Genomic DNA, 26,262 nt, shown 5'->3' with positions numbered 1-26,262 from the left:
TACAGCAGAGAAAGCAAGGTCTGCATGCTCAGCATCAACAGGAGAAGAATTCAGATGTCTCGATCTAGCTTAGGCTTTTTTTTCTAATTGCTATGAAATTATACATGGAGGGGGGAAACACCTGTAAAACATCCTGCTTCAAATGTACACAAGATATAACACAAGCGAAAGTCCCAACAGAAAAGCAACAACGTGCTCTACACTTACTGGACCTGCATGGTGCGTATTCCACAGATTTGGATCCGGCTAGCAGGTAACAAGTTCCCACAGGCTCTCGCTCTTGTTTGGTTTCAGTTCTCCAGTGGTACAGCGGGGCACAGGCCTGAGGGAGAAAACAGGGCAGTGAGAACGCAAACTCCTCCTCAGAATGCTGGAGGGTATAGAATAATACAACAGAACTCCCATTTTCTACAGAACGCTAACCAAAACCAATTTTGGCAGATGTACCATGTGTTATTAGAGAAGATTTATACTATCAGTGCTGGGGCAGAAGTATCACAAGTTTGTATTTTCAGAAACAGCCTATTTATCGCAGGTGTTTTAGAAATAATGATTTATTAAAGCAACAGCTGTAAGAGAGTTCATCAAGAATTTATAGTACATTCTAACTTCACAGAAAATAATTCTACTACTTTCATCAAGACTAGATAAAAAAGCTACAACCTTTGTTTATAAAGAGTTGGAAAAGGCTAGCCAATACATTCTGAAAGAGACAAGCCATATTGATTGGTAGGACTTGGCTTAAATCCTGAGTTTTTTGGTCTTTTCACATTTTTTCCACTACAGTATCCCAGTACTGAGGCACTTCAAGGGCATCAAAAACCTACCAGAATTTTATCATTTTTGGATCTCACAGAGGCTCCAAACCACTGATGAGACTTAAATTCCAGTGGATCATCAGGAGCAAAATCTCTGTTGCCTAAAAAGAAAATGAAAAAGAAGCATAATTTCACAGGAAACTCTACAGTAAAAATAACAACAATAAAAAAGCTAAGTCATTTGTTTGAATGCATACAGAAAAAAGCAGAAAACAGTAACATTTGAAGATATCACCCTTTCATGGACATACACTTCAAAAAGGATTTATTATTATTATTCACTTACACATCTAGGGTCAGCCTTCTTACATACAAAGCACTTGTACAATCCTGATTTCTTTTAAGAGTGCCAAGTTCATAGTGTCTTTGACAGCACCCCCCATAAATACCTCATACTTGAGATATTTGCCTTTCAAGTCAGATTACAGCACCGCTCAAGAATCGGCGCCAAAGCCAAGTTAGGCCTAATGCTTCTAGAAGAAATATTGCCCTGATTAAATTGTGCAAGTTTTGCCTTTGGCTGGAATCGGGACAGAAATCCTTCCACTGTTCTCCCACGTGTTAACATCTCTATTCTGAATGCCACAGCAGTGTCCAGAGCACAGCAATTAGCACGCTTAAAGCTACAAGTAAAGGGAAAGGGTATTCAATAATGGAAATGTCAGAGAGTTTTCCATACAGAAAAGGAAGTTAAATAATGGATAATTTGCACTGGTGTCTGTATGTTGACTGTTCAGTGATGAAGGCTGGTAAAAGCAACTTAATGAGTGGTATCTGTGGAAGTATGAATGTTAAAAGCCTTTACACCACGTAATGTTTGTTATGTACTTCCAGTGGAACAACAACGGAACCTCCGCCAGCCTTATCAGAAAATGGATGTAGCACTCCCAAAAACATCCCTTTTAAAAAAAGTCACCTAAATCGCTGGTTTACTGGGCAGTGAGGTCAGCAGCCACACATCACTTCCACAGACTCCAGGGGAAATTCCCAAACCCAGCCCCACTATGAATCAGAAGAGACCTGTGACCACTTGAATCAAAACTTCCTTGCATGTCTTACACCTTGTAAAGAATGTTTTGTCTGAGAGACTGTGTTACTTCCACTAGGAAAATCCCATGAAAAGGACAACAAAAGTGATTCTAATCTGCAGTCAACCAAAACAAGCAAGTATCTGGACTACTTTTGCCGTTCGGTTAAAACTCTGTAGAAATCAATGCCAAGCGCATAGCATCACAGAGAACTACTGCGGTTTTCCCAGTTTCATGAAAGATAATTAAAAAACCCCACTTCCTTGTGTCACCCCCTCCTCCACTTTCTTACTGAACAGGTGCTAAAGACATGGAGGGCCTGCTGATGAGCACATCTGCACAGTTTTATGTACACTTGAACATTTATACTGTTACCCTTGCACAGACAGAAACCTAGTATGGAAACCTGTATGTCACCTCCTCATAGTACAGAAAACCAAAACCAGATCAAGATGTTTTCCAAATAGGGAATTGTCTTGAGCACACTTCCAAAATCCCTGTTTTATTATCTTCTTTTTGCTCAAAGGATGCAGTTGCACAACTGGGTTAGTTTCAGATGAAGCTGACACCAAAAGAGGTAGCAACTCTGTCCATATGCTCCTGTCCATATGTTCCCGCTGCCAGCCCCTGTCTTGGCGCTACTGCCTTTTGGTCACATAGTCACAACATGAACCACCTAAGAATGAAACCTGCTAAAAAAAAATATTCATCAGGATGAGGGACCAACCCAGCTGACTGCAGGGGAAGCAGCATTAACCTGCTGGGGCAAAGACAGGAACATATGGCTGGGAACTATATCCTTTTTTGGCAGCATCGGGAACTTAAAATTGGTTTATTCTGCTTCTAACCACACCCAAGGTTACACAGCCTAGAAAGACAGATTTGGCTTCTACCCTCTCTTTGTCCAGCTACTCTTGAATACAAAGAAATCTCTCAGCTTTACTTGCCAAACAAAGCTTTAAACAATTTAAAGTTGGGAATAGTAACAGCATGGCACTTTACACCTTTCTCTGCTGTTGGATACTTTACAATGTTATATATCTATCACTAATACAAACGGTTAGTGTAGCAATTTTATAGTGTAAAGCAGAATCCTGTTGTGCTAGGTACTATAAAGATATCCAGGATGTAAACTTCCCAATTAAGTTTAAAACAATAGGCAGCAAGTAGAAAGACCGGTCTTGTTGCAAGAGCAGATAAACAGTTGTTTGGCATTATCAGCAATCTGATTTTATCACAGATGGTGAGGAAATCAGTTCCTTCAAGTCTCAGTTGAAGGCATCACCTGAGACATTAAGAAAACAAAAAAAAGCAAGCCAGCTTACTGTTTAGCAGTGCCATCTACCCACAGCCTACACTGATTGCACTGGAGAGGAGAGGAACCAGCAGTTTAACCAGCACATGCTGCCAGAAGAGCCCTCTCTGCCTTTGCCCCGGACATTCTTGAGCTACAGGCGCTGCCCCCACCCAGGGAAGAATCAGAAGAGCAGCTACAAAACCACCTCTCTTCCTCAGCCTTCAGGGAACAAAGGGTTTTTTAATACAGTACTGAAAAAAGCCCAGACTCAGCTTTAAATTGAGGATAATATTGGAAACATCTCTTGAATTTTATTTTAATTGGTAAACATCTAGGTTTTGAAATATAGTCAGAAGCTAGCATATAAAAAACCCAAAATCTCCAACTCAGAAAGCAAATGAACACCACCCCAAGCTGATTATGTTCCAAATGTCATGACTTCAGAAGCCAGCATCATAATTTTTGAAGGCCTAAATAACAAGTTAGGAATTCTTATACACAAAAAATCTCCCATGACATAGTAAAATATATTTCATTAGGCAATTTGGGTAAATAAATTTATTTATAATACACTACTATCGCAAGAATATTTTACCAACATCTGAGTTAGCCAAATTGCCTAATATCAGTGCAGATGCACATAACATAAACCAGCATCTGCTACGAGGCTAAGATGCCTTACATTGAGTTTATCCTGTACTCAAAGCTTCATTAGGTTCTCTAAAACTATGGAGGAACTTGCGGGGAGGAGGGTGATGTTCAGATCAAGTATAAAGTACATACACTGGAAACATGGACTTTTCAAATAAAAACCTGCAAACATTAAATACAGGTCAAATCTGATCACAACTCTCTATTAAAGAAATTTAATTAATTATCAAAGTAACCTTTATTTACCACCCCTATTCAAAATTCTCCCCGGGAAAACACTGTGTTAACCGATGATGAGCCTTTCCCTCAGGTCCAGAAGATAAACTTAATTTATGAGGAAATCTGGAAAACACCATGGCATCAAAAAAATCCCGTTGCTATAAATGAGGAACCATTTGTGTTTCTGTTCCTGATTGTGGAAAACAAACAACACTTAAATGTGAGCCCTCACTGAAGCAAATCAGAGTTAAGTAAGGTGTTTTAGCTGCACTGAAGTAGATTTGTCAAGGGAAGATATAGGACTGAGTTCAGCATTTCTGGTTTTTATTACAAAGACCCTGATTTTATTATTATTTTATCATGTTATAACTTCCCAGTGGTAGTTAAAAAATTAAATTAAAAAAAAATACCACATACCAAAAAAAAAAGGCGCTTTCCCCCACTTCCCTCATGCCATTTAAAAACAGTACCTACACTAAATGAAGCAAACTGTAATGCAGGCAGGATTTAAACATACTGGGTTTTATAAATTCAAACCACCACTTCAATGTAATACAGTGAGTCTTAATACTGTAACAGTTCTTACAGCCACTGCTCTTTTACTTGTATTGCTAGATAATTTTCAATTTACAGTGTCTCAAGAATACCTTAGGAATGTTTTTAAACCAATGATGCACATTTTAAACAGGCATTTGAACAAATATATTTATGCAATACAAACTATGTTCTGACCAGATTTATTCAAGAAAACATCCAGAGTTTTTACACAATACTATTTGTCAGGTTAAAATGCAGCTGCCACAAGGACTTCTACTTGATGGGTCATTAATTTCAGGATCATGTCATTTGACCATAGGGTATTATTTCATATCTGTAAAGGCAACTTATGCCACAGATTTTCCTTTGCTCCTTCTCATTTTAGCAGACATCACATGATGATTTTACTTAATTCTCATGAGGGAAATGGGCTGACAGGCCAAGCCAACAGTGCTTTGCCTCTCAAAGTAATTCCCAGGTGGGGTATGGGGTTGTCAAAGCAGGAGAATTGCTCTAAAAATCCATTACATAGGTGTGTTGTTGTTGTTGCTGCTGGACCAGTGGAACAGAGTCACTTTACTGCACTACAAAGGATTTAAATTTATAAACGGAAACTAACGTGGAATGATGCTGAGTAGAAAAAGTGCAGAAAAGGTGAAACAAAACCCCAACAGTCTAAACCATCTTCCAAATAATAATGAAAAGATCAGAAGTTCTTTCAGTGATGAATTTCTTTTGGCTGCCAGCTTTGGATAGTTGGCACCTTCTTTTTCCAATGCAAATGTTACCGGTTACAGAAACAGCAGTGTTACTACAAAATGATTGCAGTTGAGTAAGTGGATGGAGTTGTAACTTGTAGCCTGCTTGCATGGTAATGAGAAATCGGAATTAAAACATCTGCCCCTGCTCTGAGTGCCAGACTGTGCTGAGATAATCATGAGTCAAGAGGCAGTGACCTGATGAAGCCTGGTTCAGTGTCATACTGCAAATATTTCAGAAGCTGTAAAATTTAAATAGTGTCTCAATTCACAGAATTTCCATTAAAATAAACCTTTTTGTAAAGATGCCAATCCAAAGTAAACAACGTTGCCCCTTCTAGGCAAAGGGAAACTTTATGCAGCCAGCCAAAAGAAAAACAAACTTATAAAATATACAAAAGCTGCGTTTTCGTAACATGAGAACTTGGGGTGGTACAAAGCTGGCTATCTTCCATCCAAAATCTCAGTGACTTCAACCTTCGTTAATGGAGCAAGAGCAAGCACCAGCTTATCTCTACTTGAAACTCCCCACGCTGTGCGCCAGCTGATACTTTAGCAACCTTGGTTCAGCCACAGTGTTGCTACGCGGAACTTCCCACTACTCCCTTTCCCTCTCCTGAGGTAAGAACCCTCCTTCATTCCCTGGAGGAGTGTGCTGGAACAAAAGCATCTTTTTCCCTTTACTTAAGTAAGGCATTTTATTTTTTTCCAACTAGTCATACAGTTGAGCTCCAGCTACACGCACGCAGAGCCAACAGTATTCATGCAGGAATCTACCTAATCACAACGGCATGAGCATTTTTCCACTGTCAGCTACAACAACACGCGGAGGAGGTTTGATTCATTTGCCTCCCTCTTTTGCATTCAGAGCAGCACCCAGAGCCCAATGCAGACTTCAGTTAAACCAGCACACATGATAAGGATAACAACCAAACTTCAATGGGACTGAGGTAATGCTGGATCTAGTGAGATAAAAATCAATGCACTTTACTACAAATGAATGAATGGTCTTCACAAGATTTATTGCTTTGCTGTTGACCTAATCAATAGCCTTTGACATTGAAATTCCCATACAGATTGCACCCTAATACCAATAAAAAACAATCAGCTAAAAATAAAACTGTACTTCATTAAAGCATGCTATTTTTACAAAATACTGCCCTATCCCAAATTTCCTTATCCACCTCCTCCTTTTGTAATTGGAAAAGATGGATTGATGAACAACTGACTTGTCTGCACATATGATCAAAATCTCCCAAAGGCAAATATAAGCTCATGACACCCTCTCCAGTCACAACTTCCCACCATCAGCAGATCTTGCACTGTGCGATGCTACAGCACGAAGCTGCGAGGGGCAGCTAAAATACCCGCTTCAAACTAAATAGGTCACAGATAGATAAAGCTGTGCCAAACTGGTGGTTTAGGCTTCCAAACAAAGACTCCTATTGTCTAGAATCACCCACTTGGGGATAGAGGGAAGGAAAAAAAAAAAAACCAAACAACAAAACAGAAAACAACCAAAAAAACCCAAAAACCACCACAACACACACAAAAGAAAACATAGGGAGGAATCAGGAGAGGTTTTATAAGTATTTTCCAGTTCAAAAGCTTCTTTCTCCTCTCTTAGCACAGATCAAAACAACTGGTCTTAAAATAATTTCATCCAACAATATTTAAGAACACACAGTTTCTCTAAAATTACCCTAGTGTGTCAAAACAAATGAGTAGGGGCAAGAAGAGGGAGAGTACAACTGCCAGTGATAAAACTTCATGCTTCCAGAGGCTACACTGAATTATTTTTCCAAAGCAATAAACACACAGCACATTTGAGATGTTCTTAGTTTTCAGTATTCAACACTTTCTGTAAGTTTCCTAAGTTTTCAGACCTGATATAGAGAAGAAAAGCAGTCGGGAAAGCTTTCACCAAGAGAGAGAATGACAACTGAGCAGCGCATGGAGCTGTTACACTCCGTGTCTCAGAAGAGCAAAACAACCCATTGTCTGAGCAAGCAGATCTTTCTGTGCTAAAAATGAAATGTGCTTGAGAAATCTGCAGTTCATTAGCATAGAAGTTTAAAGTTGGTTTATGAGCATATTTTCCTCTGTAACAGTTTGTAGAGCTGTCTGCATTTCATCAGATTATTCTAGATTCTCAGTACTGCACTTTTTGGTGCTGATACAGATCTGTGCTTCAAGCATCCTGTACAGAAGTAAGTACATTTCTCAATGGAAGTTTTCATTAAAATACTGGCAGGTTTTTGTAAGAGAAACTTTATAATCACAAACCCACTTTGTTACATTTTTATGAAGAAATGCTATTTCCACCAGCCCACTTCCCACCATTCTTGACTGATGAAGAGTTAGGACTCCAAACATGAAAAGTAAAATAATATGAATAATTATGAAGATTGTTTCCTTTTGGGAAATAAGTACATAGGAAGCTCATTTAGTCTACATTAATTTGCTACATATTGCCAACATGTGTACGGTCTGATTAACTCCAACTGGTTACATGGGTCTCTAAAGAATTTTTTGTTTGTCAGAATGAAAATTCCATGATCCTGCTCTCTACAATTCCATGGCTAAGTAATAGAAGTATTTATCTAGATGTCAGACAATTAGCTAAGTGCATACACCCTGCTATTCCATGTATGCTAAACCATAAAATACATCAAAACAAAGATGATTTGTTGATTTTCCTAAAAAGCCAATTTGACCACCCCTCTGATCACTGGTTTTGTTTTCTGGTTCAATGATCCTTCCCTTGCACAGAAAAAAACATGTTTCATTATATACACCAAAAAATGGACAGCTATACAAAATAAATATAACTCACAGAAAAACCATTAACTCTTCAATAATATTTTCCCTGAACAGGATTATGGAAATCCTTTCAGTAATACTTGGTACCAACTGTTCAAGCTTTGCTCTAACAGTGCGTGAGGGCTTGTGGAAGGGGAGGGAGAATAGATGTGTCTTTAAAACTAATGGGTTTGGACCTCTGGCTCAAAACTGATCTGAAACAGAAAAGGGAGTGCTATATTAAGAGCATTCCTTTTACAGTTTACCCACAAGAAATATGTTTTCCCTGGAAAAAGCTGCTAAGCAGTTGCCAGATAAAGCCAAGTGCTCACTAGACACGGTTAAGCTTTCTAAGAGAGGAGCCACCTCTCCAGTCTTGTCAAGAGAACAGTACTAGGGCTCAGCAAGCTGTAGGAGCAGGTTTTCCACCATTCGCTTTCCCAGGTTCTTTCTTTTTTAGAAGATTCAGAACCTTCCTCTATTGCTGTGGATTAAACAAAAACTAACATAAATTTCCGGTCACAAAATAATGCAGTGTAAAGAAGGGTTAAGAATGAAGACAAATATTTACCCACCTGACCTATTACTTGCAGTTTTTGGTAATTTTAGTGTGAAATGTAAAACACCTTGCAAAGGAAATTATTTACTGATAATACTTATGCTTAAGACAGGTTTGAAGAATATGCTATCTTGAGAATGTAAACTTTCCTCTGGTGCTTGCCCTGAAAAAAATACAGCCTCCTACACGTTCTGAAAGTTAACTGAGACAGAGAGAAAAAAATCACAAGTATTTTACATTTTAAAAAACCCAAACTGAAAACTGTGGTAACGCTGTGGCAGTTGTAGTAAGCAGTCAAGATATAGAAGAACACAAATACCAGGAACTTTAGTTTTGTGACAGCAGCACATTTAACTGCTGAATTAACAAAGTAAACGGGAATAAGGCAAGAAAAACGTTCATTGCTTACACAGCACTTTTTAATCAGACCTATTTCTATCTAGATTTGCAGGATAACCTGTTAAAGTAACAAATATGAGCACTGCTTCATATTTCAGTTTTGCAACAGGATCAGCAAGAGCACATCAGGAAACTCGCTGTGGCAGTTCACTCCTTTTTAACTTTTATGTACTTCTAACAGCAAAAAGCAGCCTGAAATGCAGGCCTAACACTACTTGAAAGCCTTAAAAAAAAAAAAAAAAAAGAGAAAATACTTTCTGGCCATGTACACACAAGCACATGCAGCACAGCCATATGCACCCCTGAATTTGAGGGCATTTTCTACCACCACACATGTTTGTTATGCAATTTTCACATAGTCATAACTATGTTAAATCAAAGCCAACTGATGTCAGTGCTAAAATGTTCAGCAGCCCCACAGCGAAGCATCTTTACATTTGGGAAGTGTTAATGTGCGATATAAACATTTTGCCTTCCAAAGCCACTATGTATACCAGAACATCAAAACCAATCAGTATAGTATGCACGGAAACACACACACACATATATATACAGAACATTCTCTCATGTATTTTTACATGAGTGTAACCATTGTGCTGGGAGACCTCTCCTTCCCCTTCACAAGTATATTGCTGTTGTAAACAAGAGAATATGCTGTGTAGGGACAGTGAAATATTTTTTTTTTCTGGTCAGCAGTTTAAAAATTGTAATACATGTTTTAATGAGGGATTTTTTTCATATGGGGAGGGCATGAAAGGGAGGGAAATATACATATTTTCAGCATGAGATCTATGCGGGTTCCATGAATTGGCTCCTCCTGCCCAGCTCCCCTCCTGCAAGAACTGAGTTGTCATGCACAGGAAGGAAGAAACAAAGCAGTAAATTTGGCACTACTAGGAACCACCAGCTTAATGACTTATCGTTTTCCTCCAGAGTCACTGGGGTGAGGGTAAACATAAGTAACAAGCAATGCTGATATAAGGTAAGGGCTTGAACAACTCCTCTTCCAAATATGAACATAAAGCAGCTAGGACCTTCTCTCCTGGGCTACACAAAAGCTGTTGCATTTGTCTCGTGTCAATGACCACACTTCTGTGCCGACACAATATTTAAGCCAAAATCAAGCATTAGAAAATAAAACTCAATTCTGTACCATCAGTGCGGCCTTTGTATGGGTGGGGAAGAGAAAAGGACACACAGAACTGGAGGAAAACTTAACTAAAAACAAGGAACATTTAATAAGAAAAAATAATAATAATAGGGAGAGGAAAAAAAAACAACCTTCCTTGGTGGAGCTCTGTAAAGCCCTACTCATTTTTGTCATATTGCCACAAGATGAGTGGACAAACACAACCTCACATGGTCAGAAAAAGCCTTGCTCTTTCTTTCATTCCCCTGCTACATTCACAGATGTTGTGAGCAAGACGCAGCAGTTTGGCCTGGTCCAGGATCTTTGCTATTTGGCACAGGGAAGCAGGAGGAGGAACTGGAACATGCCTTCTAGTAATTGTCATTTTGCAACTCCACACATGGAGTTTGGCATCAACACGGAAACAGAGAAAAACCACAACTACAAATGTTCGCGTTACTTTCACAGGTCAGGTTTCTCACTAGCTGCGCATAAGTAGAAAAGAACTCCAAAGAAATTAATCTAACTAATTATGCAGAACTTGTGCTGTTTTTTCCATTAACAAAATAGCTAAATAGTAATCTTGGAGGGAGCAGAGTTTTTACTTGTATTTCAGGGCTAAACAATAGCTCTGGAGTTATGAACGTTGAAGTTCTGCTGGATGAACCTCTTGCAGAGGTTGTGTAAAGCCATCTACAAGAAACACCTTCACATCAGTACCACAAATCAGTGGTCAAATCTGTTTCCTATTTCCTGCACAGTGCATCACAGGTCTGCCCTAAACCTGCCACCTTAGGAGGCAGAGGCAGGCAGGACTGGGCTCTACGCTGTGCTGGCAGTAAGACATTGTCATCGTAATGTAGGGAATCAACCATTGTATTACGCACAAAGAAAAAGACGTTTTATTTTCTCTCAGTGCATTTATTATTTTATTATGCTGAAATACAATGCCCCTTTTCACTCAGAGAATAATTGACAAATGCATTATTTCCCAATTCATTGCCACAAAGCTGGAATGAGTTAAAATGTGCCCAAAAGAAATCCTTCTTAAGCCATTATAACCTGCTATTTTTACTGTTAAATTTCAAGCAATTAACATGCCCATTACAAGCAAAACACTGTTTGCCCAGCAGCATATACCTTATGCACAGACACACAGCAAAGCAGCGTGGCCTCTGTATCTACTTACTCTGCCCAGCGCATAGAAAAGCCTATTGCAAATGTTCACAGTCTAAACAGATAAATGCCCTGTAATTCCAATTGGAAGGTGCATCTAGAACCTACTCAGGTGGATCATCTTTCCCTACCAGAAGATTTTGGCTGTTACATTAGGGGTGATTATTAATTAGGGATATCTAGATTCTTTCTTTAAAACAACCAACCAAAATCCACATTTGTATCATAGTAAGCGATAAGCCCAAAGGAAAAAAAAAAAAAAAAAAGAAAATTAAAAACAACTTTTGCAGGCAAAATGTCACACTTTGCAGCTTACTAAAGATCTCAAGTAATCTGGTAGGAAGACACCTGAAGAGTGAAGAAGTAAAGAGACTGACGATGACTTGGGTTTTGTGTGCACCATTACATACCCCTATTTTTTATTTTTTTTTTTTTGCAAAAGAACGGTTAACAAAATAGTTTTCATAAAAAATATACAGGGATTTCAGCAGTCTGAATACCTTGACAACGGAACTGGAAGAAGAGCTTCTCCACTGTATCACATGTGATTTACAAAGGCTGCAAAAACCTAATTGCCTTTACACTTCCAAGTCCAAATACCAGCAGAGGCAAGAACAAATTCTCACCAACTGGACCTTAAAAGCACAGGTGCTTTCTCTGCCCTACCATATGGGTCTTGCTAATCCACTCCCATGACACAGAAAGGTTTTTCCACTGGCCTGAAACGTGCTGTGGAAAAGAGGATTCAGCACCGAATGGCTGAAGCAGAATAGCACACCACATGACCTGCCACAGCCTGTGCACTTCACTCCGTGCACCAGAGCATGAAGAGGGAGAGAAATGTTCAATGCCAGCACTGTTACTGCTCAGCTTCAGCATACTTCAGAAATGGGCAAGTAATGCCTCTGACCTCAGGCACCTGGAGTGCTGCTACCCTGCTTCCCCAAAAATAAGACAGGGTCTTATAGTGATTTTTGCTCCAAAAGATGCGTTAGGGCTTATTTTCAGGGGATGTCTTATTTTCCCATGAACAACAATCTACATTTATTCTTGAGGAAAAAATTAACATTTATTCAAATATGGTCATGTCATCACATTCTGGAACATCACCATAACTCTCCACAGCCTGAATTCCATTGTGAATTTCTTGTGACTCTGTTTCCTTTTTCCACGTACCACAACGCCAGCAGGACTGCCCAGTCTGTGCGGGAGAGCCCGGCACTCACCAACCTTATTGCTTTGGGTCCCGTGGGGTCTGTCGAGTGCAATTCTTTTGGGGGTGTCTGCTTTTCATGGTGAAGGGTCCATCTGCCCTGCTGCATTCTATTGCCAATTAATTTTACTTTTTTACATGTATAGCTGCCTGGACACCATTCAAATTTACTTTTTTATGAACTAACTTAGTTTTGGAGTAGGGGTTATATTTCAAGCATCCTCAAAAATCCTGAAAAATCATGCTAGGGCTTATTTTTGGGGAAAAAAGGGTACCACAAATACCATGAAGCTATGTCTGAAAAGAAAAATAGGTTTTTTCTCCACAGTTTGAAGACTTCAGTTTCAGACTGAACTTTCGAATATTACTGCATACACTACACCTTTGCTGATATTAAAAAGTATCATTCCTCACATGCCATGTTTTAATAGGCAATAAGCCTATGCTTATTGGGAATTAGGTTGCTAAATGTTTTAGGATTGCTGAGAAGTACAGAGAAAAAATATAAATAGGTTAAAACAGAAGAGGAAAAATGCGTGCTCACTCAGGCTTTCAACACATACCAAGGACAACAGAATTCTCAAAGACAGGAGATGAGAAACAGCCAGAAAAACAAAAAACCAAAAACCACAGCCACAACCAGTCCAGAAGCGGCTGCCCTCACACTGACCGTCAAAACCCCCCGTGAATCTCCGTCTTTCTGCGCCCCCACACCAGGATCAGAGCAGAGACGCCCCATCTCCCCGCACAGAGAGCTACACGGTACCTGTGGAGTCAAATTCAATCGGCTGGCAATTTCTGTTGGAATTCCAGTTACATTTGAGCACCTGGCCTCCTTCTATGATGTTCTGCTGGGTGGTGTTGGCTTTTGGAGCTCCCACTAGAAGAGATATCCTGCAGTAAAAAGAAGAAATAAAACAAGGCACAGATGTTGTTACTTTATGGCATCTGAAGAGTTAATAAAGCAAAGCCCTTACCCATTCAAATCTAAACCTGACTAGAACTACACAGAGCTTCAGATAAATTAATATTAGGTTTTAGGTCTTCGGTTCTTCTTTTCTGAAAGAAAAAACCAAAACAAAACAAAAAGAAGATAAAATTATGCTGTCCTACTTAAAATTATGTTTAAAAGGACATAAACACCTTTTACATGTCTTTTCTCCTTTCAAAAATATGTACATATGCAGTGGAACAGGAAATCACGTACTTCTGTAATTTGAGCAAGTCATCAGCTTGCATAATTTCTGGTTAATTTTGTACATTAGGGTAATTGAAGGAAATCAGACAAAAATGGAAACAATATATATACAAAATAGTGCTTCTGAGCTCAGAAGGTACTAAGTGGTGACTCAGCCTAGTATTAGCAAACGCTCTTTTAAAAGTAATCTCCAAGTACCCAAGTGACCGTCAACCACAGGTTTGTACATTAACGAACCCTCAGTGATATTCATTACACAGTAATAATTTTCTTATTAAGATCTGTTGTGCTTTCATAAATCTCTGCTTATATGCACACGTCAAGTGCACTCTGAGCAGGAGCTGCCACAAGATTATGCCTGTGCAGGTGGTAAAACTGAGAAGTTGCAAAGAAAGAACAGACGGAATAAAGCACCAGACCAGGCAAGCTTCTTAGCATCTGCCAACAAGGTTACTAATGTCTTCTCATTACTCCAGCACCTCTGAGACACACTTGACTCATCAGCACTTTCCTGAGGAAGTCAATTTGAAATCTAGATAAAGATGTACAAAAGACATAAAACTAAATGCTTCTTTTCATCAGAATCTGCTCTGTTGTTTCAATGTAGACAGTTTAAGAGAGAATAGAGCTTGCAAGAGCAAGTCGCACCATCCCCTATCAGGCATTATGGTTATTTAGTTTTGGAATTGTGTTAGCTGAACAAGCTGCAAAACTGGTTGGAGAGAATGCCCACAAGTAGGCAGATCCAGACTTATCGAACTTGTTCTGCTCTTCACAGTCACCTTCCAGACTTCACTTCTGTACAAAGCTAACTCTGTATTTCTTCATATGTAAATACCAGCTGTAAACACATAGCACCTCAAAGCTCAAGGCATAAAAACCAGCACAGGCTACTAGTTTTCAACTTGTTTGAATTTGCAGAACCTTAAAATCTTCCTGATGAGGACCCCAACAGAAAATCTAGGCTAGATGGCAGTCCATTTGTTACCCTTAGCTGCCATTCATAGACTCTCTAGATTCCAAGAACAGGAATTTGAAATGCTTTAATCAACTTAAAATATTCTCTCTGGGCATAACAGAAATGCTTAAAAGTAAACATCATAATGCCAAGTATGGAAACATATTAATTATTATAATTACAATCCATTAAACAAGTGGCAGCTTGCTTCCCACTTTACACTTGTATGACTAGCTTCTTGAGAAGCCCCCCAAATTAAATGTTTTTTAAAAATACATAATTCTAATATTTTAAATATTTCTCAAGATAATCTTTGTGATGAAGTTTATTAACCAGATTACCAGTAAAGGCATCATTGTGGGATTCCACAAAGGTTTAGTCACCTCTTTTCCCAAAGAGAGAGATGAAAAAAAAAAAAAGGCATTTTTATCACCACAGAGCAGATTTTTGTCATGGGTCTTATAATAACACAATGAATCACCTAAAACCAAAGAGGTCTCTAGTCTGCCTACTTTGGGCAAGGGGGAACGGAGGGAAATCTCCTCTTTCCATGGGAATAAGCCAGCCATGCTTTGATCCTGCCTGTCTCCTACCTGATGCCACCGCGTGCCCCAGCACAGCGCTGTGGACACGACTGGGAAAGCATTAACATCCTCGGCACACAGGTGCTGGTCTTTCAACAACCACCACTTGTCAGTGCTTTGCCGTGGGCCAGTAAAGAGAAACTGGTATTTCCATGTGCTTATGTGCTGGAAAGTCAGACTATCAAATGCCATTCTTTTAAGACATAGCGTGTGGGAGAAACCTTGTTCCTTTTAATAAAGTTATGATATGTTCAATCACTTAGTATTACATTTAAGCCCTCTGTCAAGCACCACATAGCGATACAAGACTACCACTGACTCCTGGAATAGATTTTTCACACTGGACTTCTAAATATGCTTTATTTTGGTATCCAGCAGGTCAAAATAGACTATGAAACAGCAGCCTGAGCATTCCAGAACTAACACCACTCCTTTGTTGTCAGGCTAGCCAATCCAAATAGCTTTAGATCAAGTAAATTTACTTAATCTCTCATACTCATGTTAAGGATATAAATAAAAACTCACCAAAGCAACAACAGAGGTGTAAGAAACAAGTGACACACACGACACTCAACAGAAACCACATAACAAGGCTCATTTTACTGAACACCTTTTGCTAATCATGCTGCAAAACAGTTCACTTGGTTTTCTACCCAATGTTTAACTGCAGACATCGCTGAGCTCACTGTTCATCGCTACCTGATTTGACAATCCTTGTGGGTCACTTCCAACTCGAGACATTCAATGATTCTACCTTTCCTTCCCCTTCAAGAGCTCGAGGGAATCCACAGGCCTTCCAGTCTGGGGGAGTGTATGTTGGTCCTTCCTCAATGATGGGGAAGACACAGGCCTGTGTCTGAAGGACACTGCATACCAGTATTTCTGGCTATTTCAGGGAGCAAAAGATCAGTCTCCCGAGGCATAAATGCAAGATTTAAACCATTAGAGCCTGCTTCTGTAAACGTAAGAGTTGTCTAACTTGTTTTGTTTCAATTATGAGCTTAAATTTAAGATAAAGCTCAGTAATGGTGTTTAGCTTAGCAGATACAGACTAACTACTAGGCACACCTTAAAATTGAAAAAAATCCTTTAAAAATAAAAAGGAGTCTTCCATGTTGTCTGAAAACCACTAGTGTTTTAAGGTTTTTTGTGTTTAGTTTTTTTTAAGGAAAACAAAAGAAACAAAAAGACAATACTCTTTTATTTTCCGGCCCTGCACTTTGAGGTCAATAGCTATTACAAAAATAATGGAAAGGTTCCAAATAGTGATTTCAGTGAGAGCTGGGTCACATAATCCCTTATCAGAAAGCAAGGAAGTTTACTACATGCATTTACCAGTCTCCTGATAATTCTGCAGCCACACATGCTGACTTAAAAATAAAGGGAGGGACATAACTAGAAGTTTTTTTCTTTTAGTACTAAGACTTATAGGATTAAGATAGCTGAAAGATGTTGCAATACATGCAAGTTAAGACAGGATGACTTCTAATATTTGTAGGCAATAAAGAAATGCAAACAAGGCTAGCTAATGTGCTGCAAAAGAACTTGCTCAATAGCTATAAAATTTGTTTATAAAGTTTTAGGAGCTAGAGATTGCGAGAGAGAAAAAAAATCCCCTCAGCATGACAGAAGGCAGCAGCTTCCCCAGCTTTACAGCCCTTTCATAGGATGGGAGAGGAAAAAGGTGGCAAGAGCCTGGATCTTAATGTAGCCCACGCTTGAGAAAGGCAGGCTAATTCATTATGGCAAGACCAGGATTTTGAAGTTAGCAACAAGACTATTCAGAAGTCCAAATACACCAGCTACTGCTCACTGCCTAATTTTCGCTTAAGGTGAAAGAAGGTATTCGGGAAGCACATGTGGACGGCATTTATATGGAACTTTTTTTTTCTCTGGACTCCTCAGCAGCTTTGTGACCTGCACAGAGAGAGCACAACCCGGAGCACTCCTGCACAGAGCAGTCAGGAAAGGAACAGCAGAACTTCTGAAATTCCACGGGACAAAGCCTCAGGTGGAAAACATAACGAAGCAAAATACCATACTTTCAGCTTTCTACACTGTATTTATTGCCACCATTATTTGCATAAACTGCAGACTGATAAGGCTATTCAGAAAATCCAAAGCTGTGTTAGAGAGCAGACCGACCGCACGAAATCAAGATGTGCTTCTCAGTAAAAGAGCATCAGCAGCCAGAGCCACCCCAGGAGGGTGAGGAGAGGCAGCCGAGCCCGTGTTCCCGGCGTGGCTCGGTCCCTTCGGTACCGCCCCACCACCGCGGGGTCCCGCTCGGAGACCCGCCCGTGCTGCGGGCCGGCCACCGCGGCCCCGCTCGGTTCCACCGAGGCTCTCCCCATCCCCGTGCCCCCCACCCGGGCCTGAGCAAGCGCCCCCCGTCCAATAATCTCTCCCGTGAGCCGCCCTGCCGCCAGCTCTCCCCCCCGAGTCGCACAGTGAACTAGGGGCAGCAGCTCGGCTGCTGACACCAGCGGCTCCTCCCGGCCCCGGCATCGCCCTCCTCGTCCGCATCCTCCTCCGGGCTGGCCGGGCTCTCGCACCTCGCCGGGACAACGGCAGACTCGACCACGGCCCCCCAGAACCGCGCCACAAGCGGAGCAGAGCGCGGAGCCACCAGGACGGGCCCCCCGCCCCGGGGGGCGGCAGCCCCGGCAGCGCCGGCCGCTCGGGACGGGGCACTTACGAGGATGGGTCGGGAGCGAAGAAGTCCACGGCGAAGCCAAAGTAGCTGCCCTTGGGGCCCGAGTAGACGGCCGGGCTTTCCACGTCCAGGTTGAAGGCGCTGCCCGGGACCAGCGCGCCGCCCAGCAGCAGCAGCAGCCACAGCCGCGCCATGGCCCGACCCGCAGCTCTGCCCGCGGAGGCGCCCGGCCCCGCGCAGCGGGAAGGGGACGGAGGGGCCGCACGTTTCCCGCGGCGGGGCGGGGAGCGGAATCACTTCCTCCCGCCCTGCGCCCAGTTCCCTTTTCTCCTCGGGACAGGGGCGGCAGGAAGGAGAAGCGGCATCATGTGGTGCCGGAGGCGGGCCCTGCCCCGCACCGGCCCGGGCTGCCGCGCCGCTCCCCGCCCGCCTCTCCCTCCCGCCGGGGCGGAGGGGACGGCGCGGCGCGGCCCGGCCCACGGCTGCGAGAGGCCCTCCCAGCTCCGGGCGGCTGCAGCCGGTCAGTTCCAGCTGCGGGCAAGGCACTTGCCCCGTGATCTCCTTTTGGTGTAGGCAACCAAGTCCTAAAAGCTGGTTACTGCTGGACCCGAGGGCTTGAAGAGGGCAAGTGCTATTGAGAAGTACCAAAAAAAAAAAAAAAGAGGGGGACACATCCCTCTCATAAAGTCTTTCTTGGTATGACTTTCCTCAGTAAAGTGAAGTCTTGGAGACAATCTGTTGCAGGAAAGCTGTTAACAAAAGGAAAGAGTGAAGTAGGTGGCGGCATGGATCCACCCGTGGGGGAAAACGAGTTTCAAACAAACAGGATATTAAATGGTGTAATTTAAAATCCCAGGGTCGCAGCAGAGCCCAGCGGCACCTCCGCCAGCAGCAGGGACGCCAAGAGGTGGGCACAGGGCTGGCTCTGACAAACCTCCCTCATGGGGATCCCAGCTCTCGTTTTACCACCGCACCTGGGGCAGAAGTGTCCCGTGTCCAGCTTGAACCTCTTCATGCACAGCTTCTGGCCCTTGGATCAGCTGTCACTACTAAGATTCTAGCACTGTCATCGTGGGAGCTCAGGCAGCTCTAGGCTGTTACCAAATCCCTCGCAGCCTACAGTGGAGTTCAGCATCTGCTTAGCAGATCAGTGTGTCAGGAAAAATAAAACATGCTGGAACACCAAAAGTGGAATTAATTCATGTTAATTCATAAAACCCAATACTGTTACCACATAATCAGTTTCACACTATTGCCGCCAAAAGTCTAAACTTTCAGCTCTGCTTTCTCATGTGAGCATGACAGAAAGTAAAAGGAGCATAAAATGATGTTTCATACCCTGAAGACAAGTTAAAAATATTCCATATGTATTTACTGAGGGACATAAGTGAAGAATTCTAGTACAACAGCAGCTGCAACGAAGTTGAAAAGTCCTACCTTGGACGTATTGTTAAGGCATGGCTTGTTTAATTAAAGAGTAGAAACTACATCAGTTGGAGCGTATGTCTAAAATGCTGGTACAACTCCCCCTAAACTTCTGAACTGGCTGTGGGAACCACTCCTGCAGTTCTGGACTTACAGTCTACAAGAGAAATCTGTTAAATCTACTGTAAGTGAACTTCTGCACGCTCAGGTGCATCAGGTAGAGCTAACAAAATGCAGAGCAAGCAACATTAGAAGCCAGTTACTGAGAATGTTTCCAATAGAAAGCAATCATCATCATGGTAAAAAATAAGTACAAATAATCAGGTACAACTTGCTCAAGACAGTCAGAAGCATTATGTCTGTAAAAGAACTGCTAATTAACCTACTGAACAAGACATGATTTCAGAATCATTTGGCATTCCAAAAGTTTTGATGTAATTGGCTTAATTCAATGTAGACGAATTAGTATAGTAAAACTGTGACCCAGGTTCATTTAACATTGTCTTCTTTTCCTTTTAATGAATTAGTCTTAGAAGAACCCAAGGACCTTTCAGAAAAAAAAAAAAAAGCTTTCTTCATTGCCAACAAATGAATCATATCTCAGAATTAGTATCAGTTTCCTGTTTTCCAGTGTAAATTTACAGTCACTGTTGTTTGGTTTTTTTTTTTGCAATGTCCAATCAGCTTACGTTTACTGATGCCATGGAATTTAGGCTTACAAGAAATGTGTGATGTATAAAGGACCCAAGGTGAAGGACTGAACATTGATATTGGGTGATCATTTCCATTTCTCACTAAATGAATAGAGAAAGTTGCTTTAAATACAGTCAGGATTTATATTAACATGTAAGGTAAATACAGTCAGGATTTATATTAACATGTAAGATAAATTAGTAGTCTGGAAACAAAACAAACAAACAAACAAAAACAATAGCAGAAAGAAGCTGAGTAATAGCAACCTTTTAAAAGCTGGGTGTAAAATATGCAAGCAATAATGTGCACCAGGGATTCTTGACAAACCTACTGCTACTTACCTACTGTTAAAATTTTAAAAAATTTTACTTGGAAGAATTACCAATACGAGGGGAAAAAGCGAGCAAGGATAGACAGGGTGACAGGATTTCACAGTAAATTGTTTTCATTGAAAGGGGTTTTGAGTTAAGAGTTTTCCATTTAAAAATGCGATAGGTCTGAACTCTTTCCTCCTCCCACCTAAAAATACAGGCGTCACCTTGATTCTTGCACAACTCTGCAGCACTGGTGCTCCACTGTAAGCAGTGAATAATACATATTATTCATGTACATACTTATGCTTTTAAAAAATATTTTAAATGTAGGTTTTCCAGACATCCTGGGCTCTACAAAGGAAGAACTCGACAAACAATTCAATTTATTCATTCTCACAATTCCCTGTGTGCAGTATTCCAGCTTGACAACCAGCACTTTGTTCAAGTAAACCCATGGCAGAGCCAGAAAGAAGAACCAAATCATCCTGTGTTCCAGTCACTTGTTCCTGTAACCAAGTGATAATAGTAATTCCCTAAGGGAGCCAACTCAAAAATTCTCGTTCTATCAAGAATCAGAGAGTTCCTATACCTAGACTTAATGTTTGTTGCTAGTTTTCCTAGCTTTGCTGCCTCTTCATAGGTCAAAAAAAACCAACAAAAAAGTCATCAATAAGATTAACTTTTATTGTTATTTACTGACTACTCCCTCACAGCTGTTGGACTACAGACCGGATCAAAGCAAAACTGCAGATGGGGTAGTAGGTACTCAAATTCTAGTAAACAGGGCAATAAAATAAAACAAAAAGGTGGTTTATGTGTACTTTGATCAGGAAGGCAGTAGTTTAGGGAGAAAGAGGATTTATTTTCTCTACCTGGTTTCATAGCTTCACTACATTACACAAACAGCATAGGATAAGTTATTTTTTAAGATATTAGAATTGTTTTACCAAATGACAAATTTTGGCTGCCGTGCAGCACTACTGCTTGCTGTCTGAATCGCTGAAGGACAGGCCAGAGGAACAACTCGCACTTTACACAGAGCCAGGGGTTACTCATCCCTAGGGAAATAGTTTCTGCAAAGCATTTCCTGTCCCCAAGCGGATAATGGCTTTTTAACCAGCTGTTTCTGTATCTGCTTTCTGCCATCACGCCGGCCACGGAAGGTGCAGCAGGCTGTGATTCTGCTGACTCAGCGCCCTGCTCCGCTCCCGCCGCTGAGTCACCCAGCGGAAGCGGCGGCAGCAGCGCTGTCTGGCTCCCTTCAAACGCCACCGGAGGCGCTCGGTCCAGACAGCCCGCCAGCTCAGCCACAGCTCCCTATATGGTGTTTAATATACCCCCAGCCTCCACGTGGGAAAAAATCCGAAGCGGAGAGGCAGCGGATTGTCCCTCTAACTCCACCCAAGCTTACTGTAAATTAACCAAAACATTTTCTGTTGCGGAAGAGACTGAGTGACTTAATTGCTTGCACTGAGCTACTAAGACTGACAAAACCACGGACAAAGGAATCAAAGCCTAAAACAGATTTTGCCACTAATGTAAAGCAAAAAAACCACACTTTTGGTGAAGATGTGATTTTTCTTCACAATTTGGTTTAGTTCTCAGTATGACTACCAACCACATAAACAGCTGCTACTGAGATCATACTACAGAATGTAAACAAATGAATTATGTGTTCCTGTATTTACTCTTCTGTTATCTCTAGTTTTCAAATTACAGGTTACTGACTAAGATACTCAGCGGTGAAAATTAACCACGAAGAAGTGGGCAGAGAAACTCTCATTCCTTTTAACAAGAAACCAAATTTTTATCTGTATTTATAATAGAATACAAGTCATTTGGAATTCTGTGGAGTCTAAAGAACTGCTTTCCATTATTTGACAGATAAAACTGATTTCCTGTTACAAGTTGTTAGGTTTTATTTATGCAACTACTTATTAACACAGCTGAACAAAACTGTGCAAGATGCGAGGTGCTTCTGGTGGACAGGTACTCATTTCCATTTTTGCTATTCCTGAGTCTCCAGCCAGTAACATAGAGCAGTTAAGAATATTTTTTTCCTTTGCAATCATGTCTCCTCCTCATGATAGTACACTCCTTAGCAAAATATGGACAAAATCCTATAATTCAGTAAAAACTGCAGATGTGCAAGGCACAATGGTCCTATTTAAAAGGCTCAGTGAGCTGTCTTGTAGGTGAGTGATGAGTTTTGGCCTCCCAGTGAGTCCAGTGCTCCACAGGATCAGTAGTACGAATATCTGGAGCCAGGAAAGGATTACCACTGATTTGGTCATCGATACTAATATTAGTCTCCCAGAAATACCTTTATTGACATGAGAGTTTAACTACACATTTTGCTCTTGTGCGACCCAGACACTTGGATTGTAAAGCAGCTCAGCTGCCTGGGACACATCTTAAAGAAACAACTCACTTTCTAATGAGGCAGTAGAAAGCAAGCCTAACTTGACCAAAATGATGAACTTCACATATTATTTTGGTTTGGTCAGTTGATGCCTTTTATTTCTATTTTATCTAATATTAATCTTTAATGTTAATTTTCTAGAAAAAAGAAAATCTGAAAACGATCCAAGTATTACTGGGTAAGAAGCACGAGGAAGCCACTACAGTGATGTGGTAAGCTTGATTTGCCTTATTGCTCTTACAAGCAACTCACCACATCAACATCTCATGTCGTTGTCACACAAAAGCTGTTCTTAGCCCAAGGCTACAGGATAATGGATTTTTTTAGGACAAGGAGGCTATGACCATGTTTGTAAAAAATCAGCTTCTAGCTGGTGAACAACTCTCAAGTCTCACTTCTCAAGGAAGTGAGTTGTAGCAGGATTTTTTCTGATTTGTTCAGTACCATTAGCTGTGTTACTTCAGTATTAGTCAATGTCTTTCCACCATCCCCTTCAGGTGTTTTAGAGAATGCTCGTTACTCACCAGACCTTTTTTACATTAGGATTTCATACCATCAAATTCAGGGACAGCCTCTAATATTCCCTACACAACATCAAATATGTTTTAATAATTACCCATGCATATATGAGGTGTAATAGAGACACAAAAAGTTAAATACCCCCCTATTCCATTGCCTCTCATTGTTTTCAGATAATTTTAAGTACAGTCCTTTCTGATGAGTGCATCAGCCACAGCAAGTGCACCCAGAGCATGTTACTATAACACACACAGAGTTTTTATTTAGAAAGTGGAAGTGGTCTGTTTGGCAGCAATACTTGTGAAGTATTCTGCTGGGAGCAAAGAGAAACACGGCACTTCCTTGCAACCAGGATCCACAGATACCAGAGAGAAGGGGCACTTCCTAGGAGATTGCCATTTATGGAGAATTTCCAGATGATGAGGAATTTTCTAGTTTTCTTACATTCTTGCTTGCTTCTGGTTGTACAGAAATACTGGAGACCACTGCTTCCTGATACAGAGATATGGCCATTCCTGTCATTAGTGCAAATAATCTATTCAGTAAAAGGATGACAATGTGTACAACTTTATTCCCTGTTTTTTGAGAAATTTTCACAGATTTTCCCATTACTTTTCCATCATGCATTTTCAAAGTAATCAAATAAAGCTCAGTCTCAAAGAACAGTCTTTTTCTAAATCTACTGTTCCAGGAACATAATACCACTTCTTGCCTTGAAGCATCTGTCCTCTAGTGCTCCTGTATTACAGTAACACTTCTACGTTCTTGCTAAAGGATTTGGAACAAAACCAAGTTTAAAACTTACAAAAAAATGGTTAGAAATACAAAACAAAGTTCTTCACACTGCTCTATGCTTAATAACGAGTTCAGACTTCAAATATGTTGAAGAATTCTATGGCAAAACAATAATCACATGCAGAGCAAGTAGGACTGAAAGGCAACAGAGTACAATAGAGCCAAGCTCCTTTCTATCTGATAGCAAATGGGATATTGTGATGCCTTAATACTTCAGAAATCCACTAACAAACTAAACCCGTTACTCTAAATATTCTTCTACACTCAAGCACAAAAGCACTGGAAGATTGCATTAAGACAAACTGACATGGGAAAAGGTATTTTCTTCCTGTTCTCTCTCAAAAAGTGTTCCAGGTGTTTGAGCCCAGACACCCTGGGCCTTGCTAAACCAGCTCAGCCATCAGCTCCAGCCTCTGGGCCTCCAAAGACTTCGTATCATCTTACAGAATGGTCCAGAGCCCAAACTTACTCCCTCTTCCTCATCCAAAAATCCCATTTCTCCCAAACCAAAGACCCAACTTCATGTTCACTTTGAAAACTACTATATTTGATCTTCTATATCCACAGGATACTGTCTTGTCTGGCATTAATATTAAACCAAGGTGTGTTGTTATCTACAAAATGTTATACTGGTCACTACATTTTTCCTGGGTTAAAGAATGAGTACTTAAAAAATAAAGAAAACAGATCAATACAGAATCAGGTCTCTAATAATTCTAACATGGGCAGGTTAGTTTTGGTTTTGTTTTTTTGGGAGGTTATTGTTGTTTGCTTTTAAGACATAAGCTTGCAATTGCCAGGAGGATGTTGTAATAGACTCCTAGTTGGGTGCTGCTGGTGAAAGAATGTTGGGAATACGAATCTTCTTTGCATCTATCAAAAAGCAGCCTGCCAGTTAGTAGTGACAATAGTTATCCATGCTATAAACTGCAGACACTTCTGTGTTTGATGAAAGAGCACATTTAAAAGCTTTTTTAAATTTTTTGCTCTCTTGGAGGAAGAGCCCTCATTCCACTCCATCCTGCCTCCCCATACAAAGAATGAACAATTATTTATGTATAGCGGACATGTAGAGCTGTAACTTCATATGTCTGTGGAAGACACTGTTGTGGGACACAAAAATCTAGAATTGCTATTTATAGAATACAGACTTTCTGTATTGACAAAAACAGAAGACTGAAAAGCCTGTGGTATAAGGCTGATTTCTACCAGCACGAAGTGCAGTTCTGACAGCCACCCGCTTCTTATTCAAGGAGAAAGTTCACAAAGATGAGACAACAGCAGTTAAACTCCCATTGATCCCATGTAGTTTGTCCCCTCTTATCATTCTCTACTTTGGTCTGACAGATGTTCAAAGAGATAAGATCTTTCCTATGTCCTTTCCGACCAGCTTTCCTAATCCTCCTTCTCCCCATTTTATAAACAAATCCCCAGAGCGTGCAGAGCCACCTGAGGAGAGACGCTACCGGGCAAAACGGAGGGAGCCCAAGGGAGCCCAAGGGAGAGGCTGACACAGCCAGCACTAAACTGGTTGGTACGGCTCAGAGAGGTCAGGCGGAAGAGCCTCCCTTATCTCATGTTTTTACTTGGAACAGAGAAAAGACAACAGAGAAGACAACACAAAAAAGCTAGAAGAGCTAAGATTAAAGGTTTCTTGATTAGAAACTTTGCTGTTACCTGATTTTAAGGAGGCATTGAGTTGCAGCTGTAGAATTTTTGAAGTGGAGAGCAATTAGTCTTTTTCTTAAGTAGCCTACTGTTCCAAAACCAGGACAACTAAACTACTTGACATGTCAGACACTATCCAGATTGGTAGAAAACATTGACTGAGAGCTTGTGAAGGATTCACATTATTGTACAGAGACCAGCCTACCATGATGTGTTCAAGCCAATCTCTACATGCAGCGTTCAGAGCATACAACTGACAGCTTCAGTGTCAGAACGTAAACCAAGGAATAAAACAGGAATGGAAATGAAACATGACCAGGACAAACAGTCTCCTAGAATAGCAAGCTGTTAAAACTTAGAGGACTGAGAAAATAATGTTTTAGCTGATCTTCCACAACTGATAGATGCACTACACCTACATTACATGCTGACAAGACAGTTTCA

The 26,262-nt window shown here is 40.9% G+C and overlaps 1 protein-coding gene across 1 annotated transcript in view; it reads right to left on the bottom strand.

The window, feature by feature from the left end:
• The window catches only part of ITGAV (integrin subunit alpha V), a 46,093-nt gene extending 27,667 nt beyond the window's left edge, over positions 1–18,426 (bottom strand). Inside the window, exons 1-4 of the mRNA XM_065841521.2 lie at positions 18,025–18,426; positions 13,353–13,480; positions 828–919; positions 208–322 (exon numbers count right to left, since the gene is read on the bottom strand). Coding sequence (XP_065697593.1) covers positions 208–322; positions 828–919; positions 13,353–13,480; positions 18,025–18,176 — 487 coding nt within the window. The 5' untranslated portion in view covers positions 18,177–18,426. The remainder of the gene's footprint in view (positions 1–207; positions 323–827; positions 920–13,352; positions 13,481–18,024) is intronic.
• Between the last annotated feature and the right edge of the window lie 7,836 nt (positions 18,427–26,262).

Source organism: Patagioenas fasciata, chromosome 7 (assembly GCF_037038585.1).
Source record: "Patagioenas fasciata isolate bPatFas1 chromosome 7, bPatFas1.hap1, whole genome shotgun sequence".
Classification (NCBI taxonomy): Eukaryota; Metazoa; Chordata; class Aves; order Columbiformes; family Columbidae; genus Patagioenas; species Patagioenas fasciata.
This window is presented reverse-complemented; position numbering and strand designations above follow the sequence as displayed.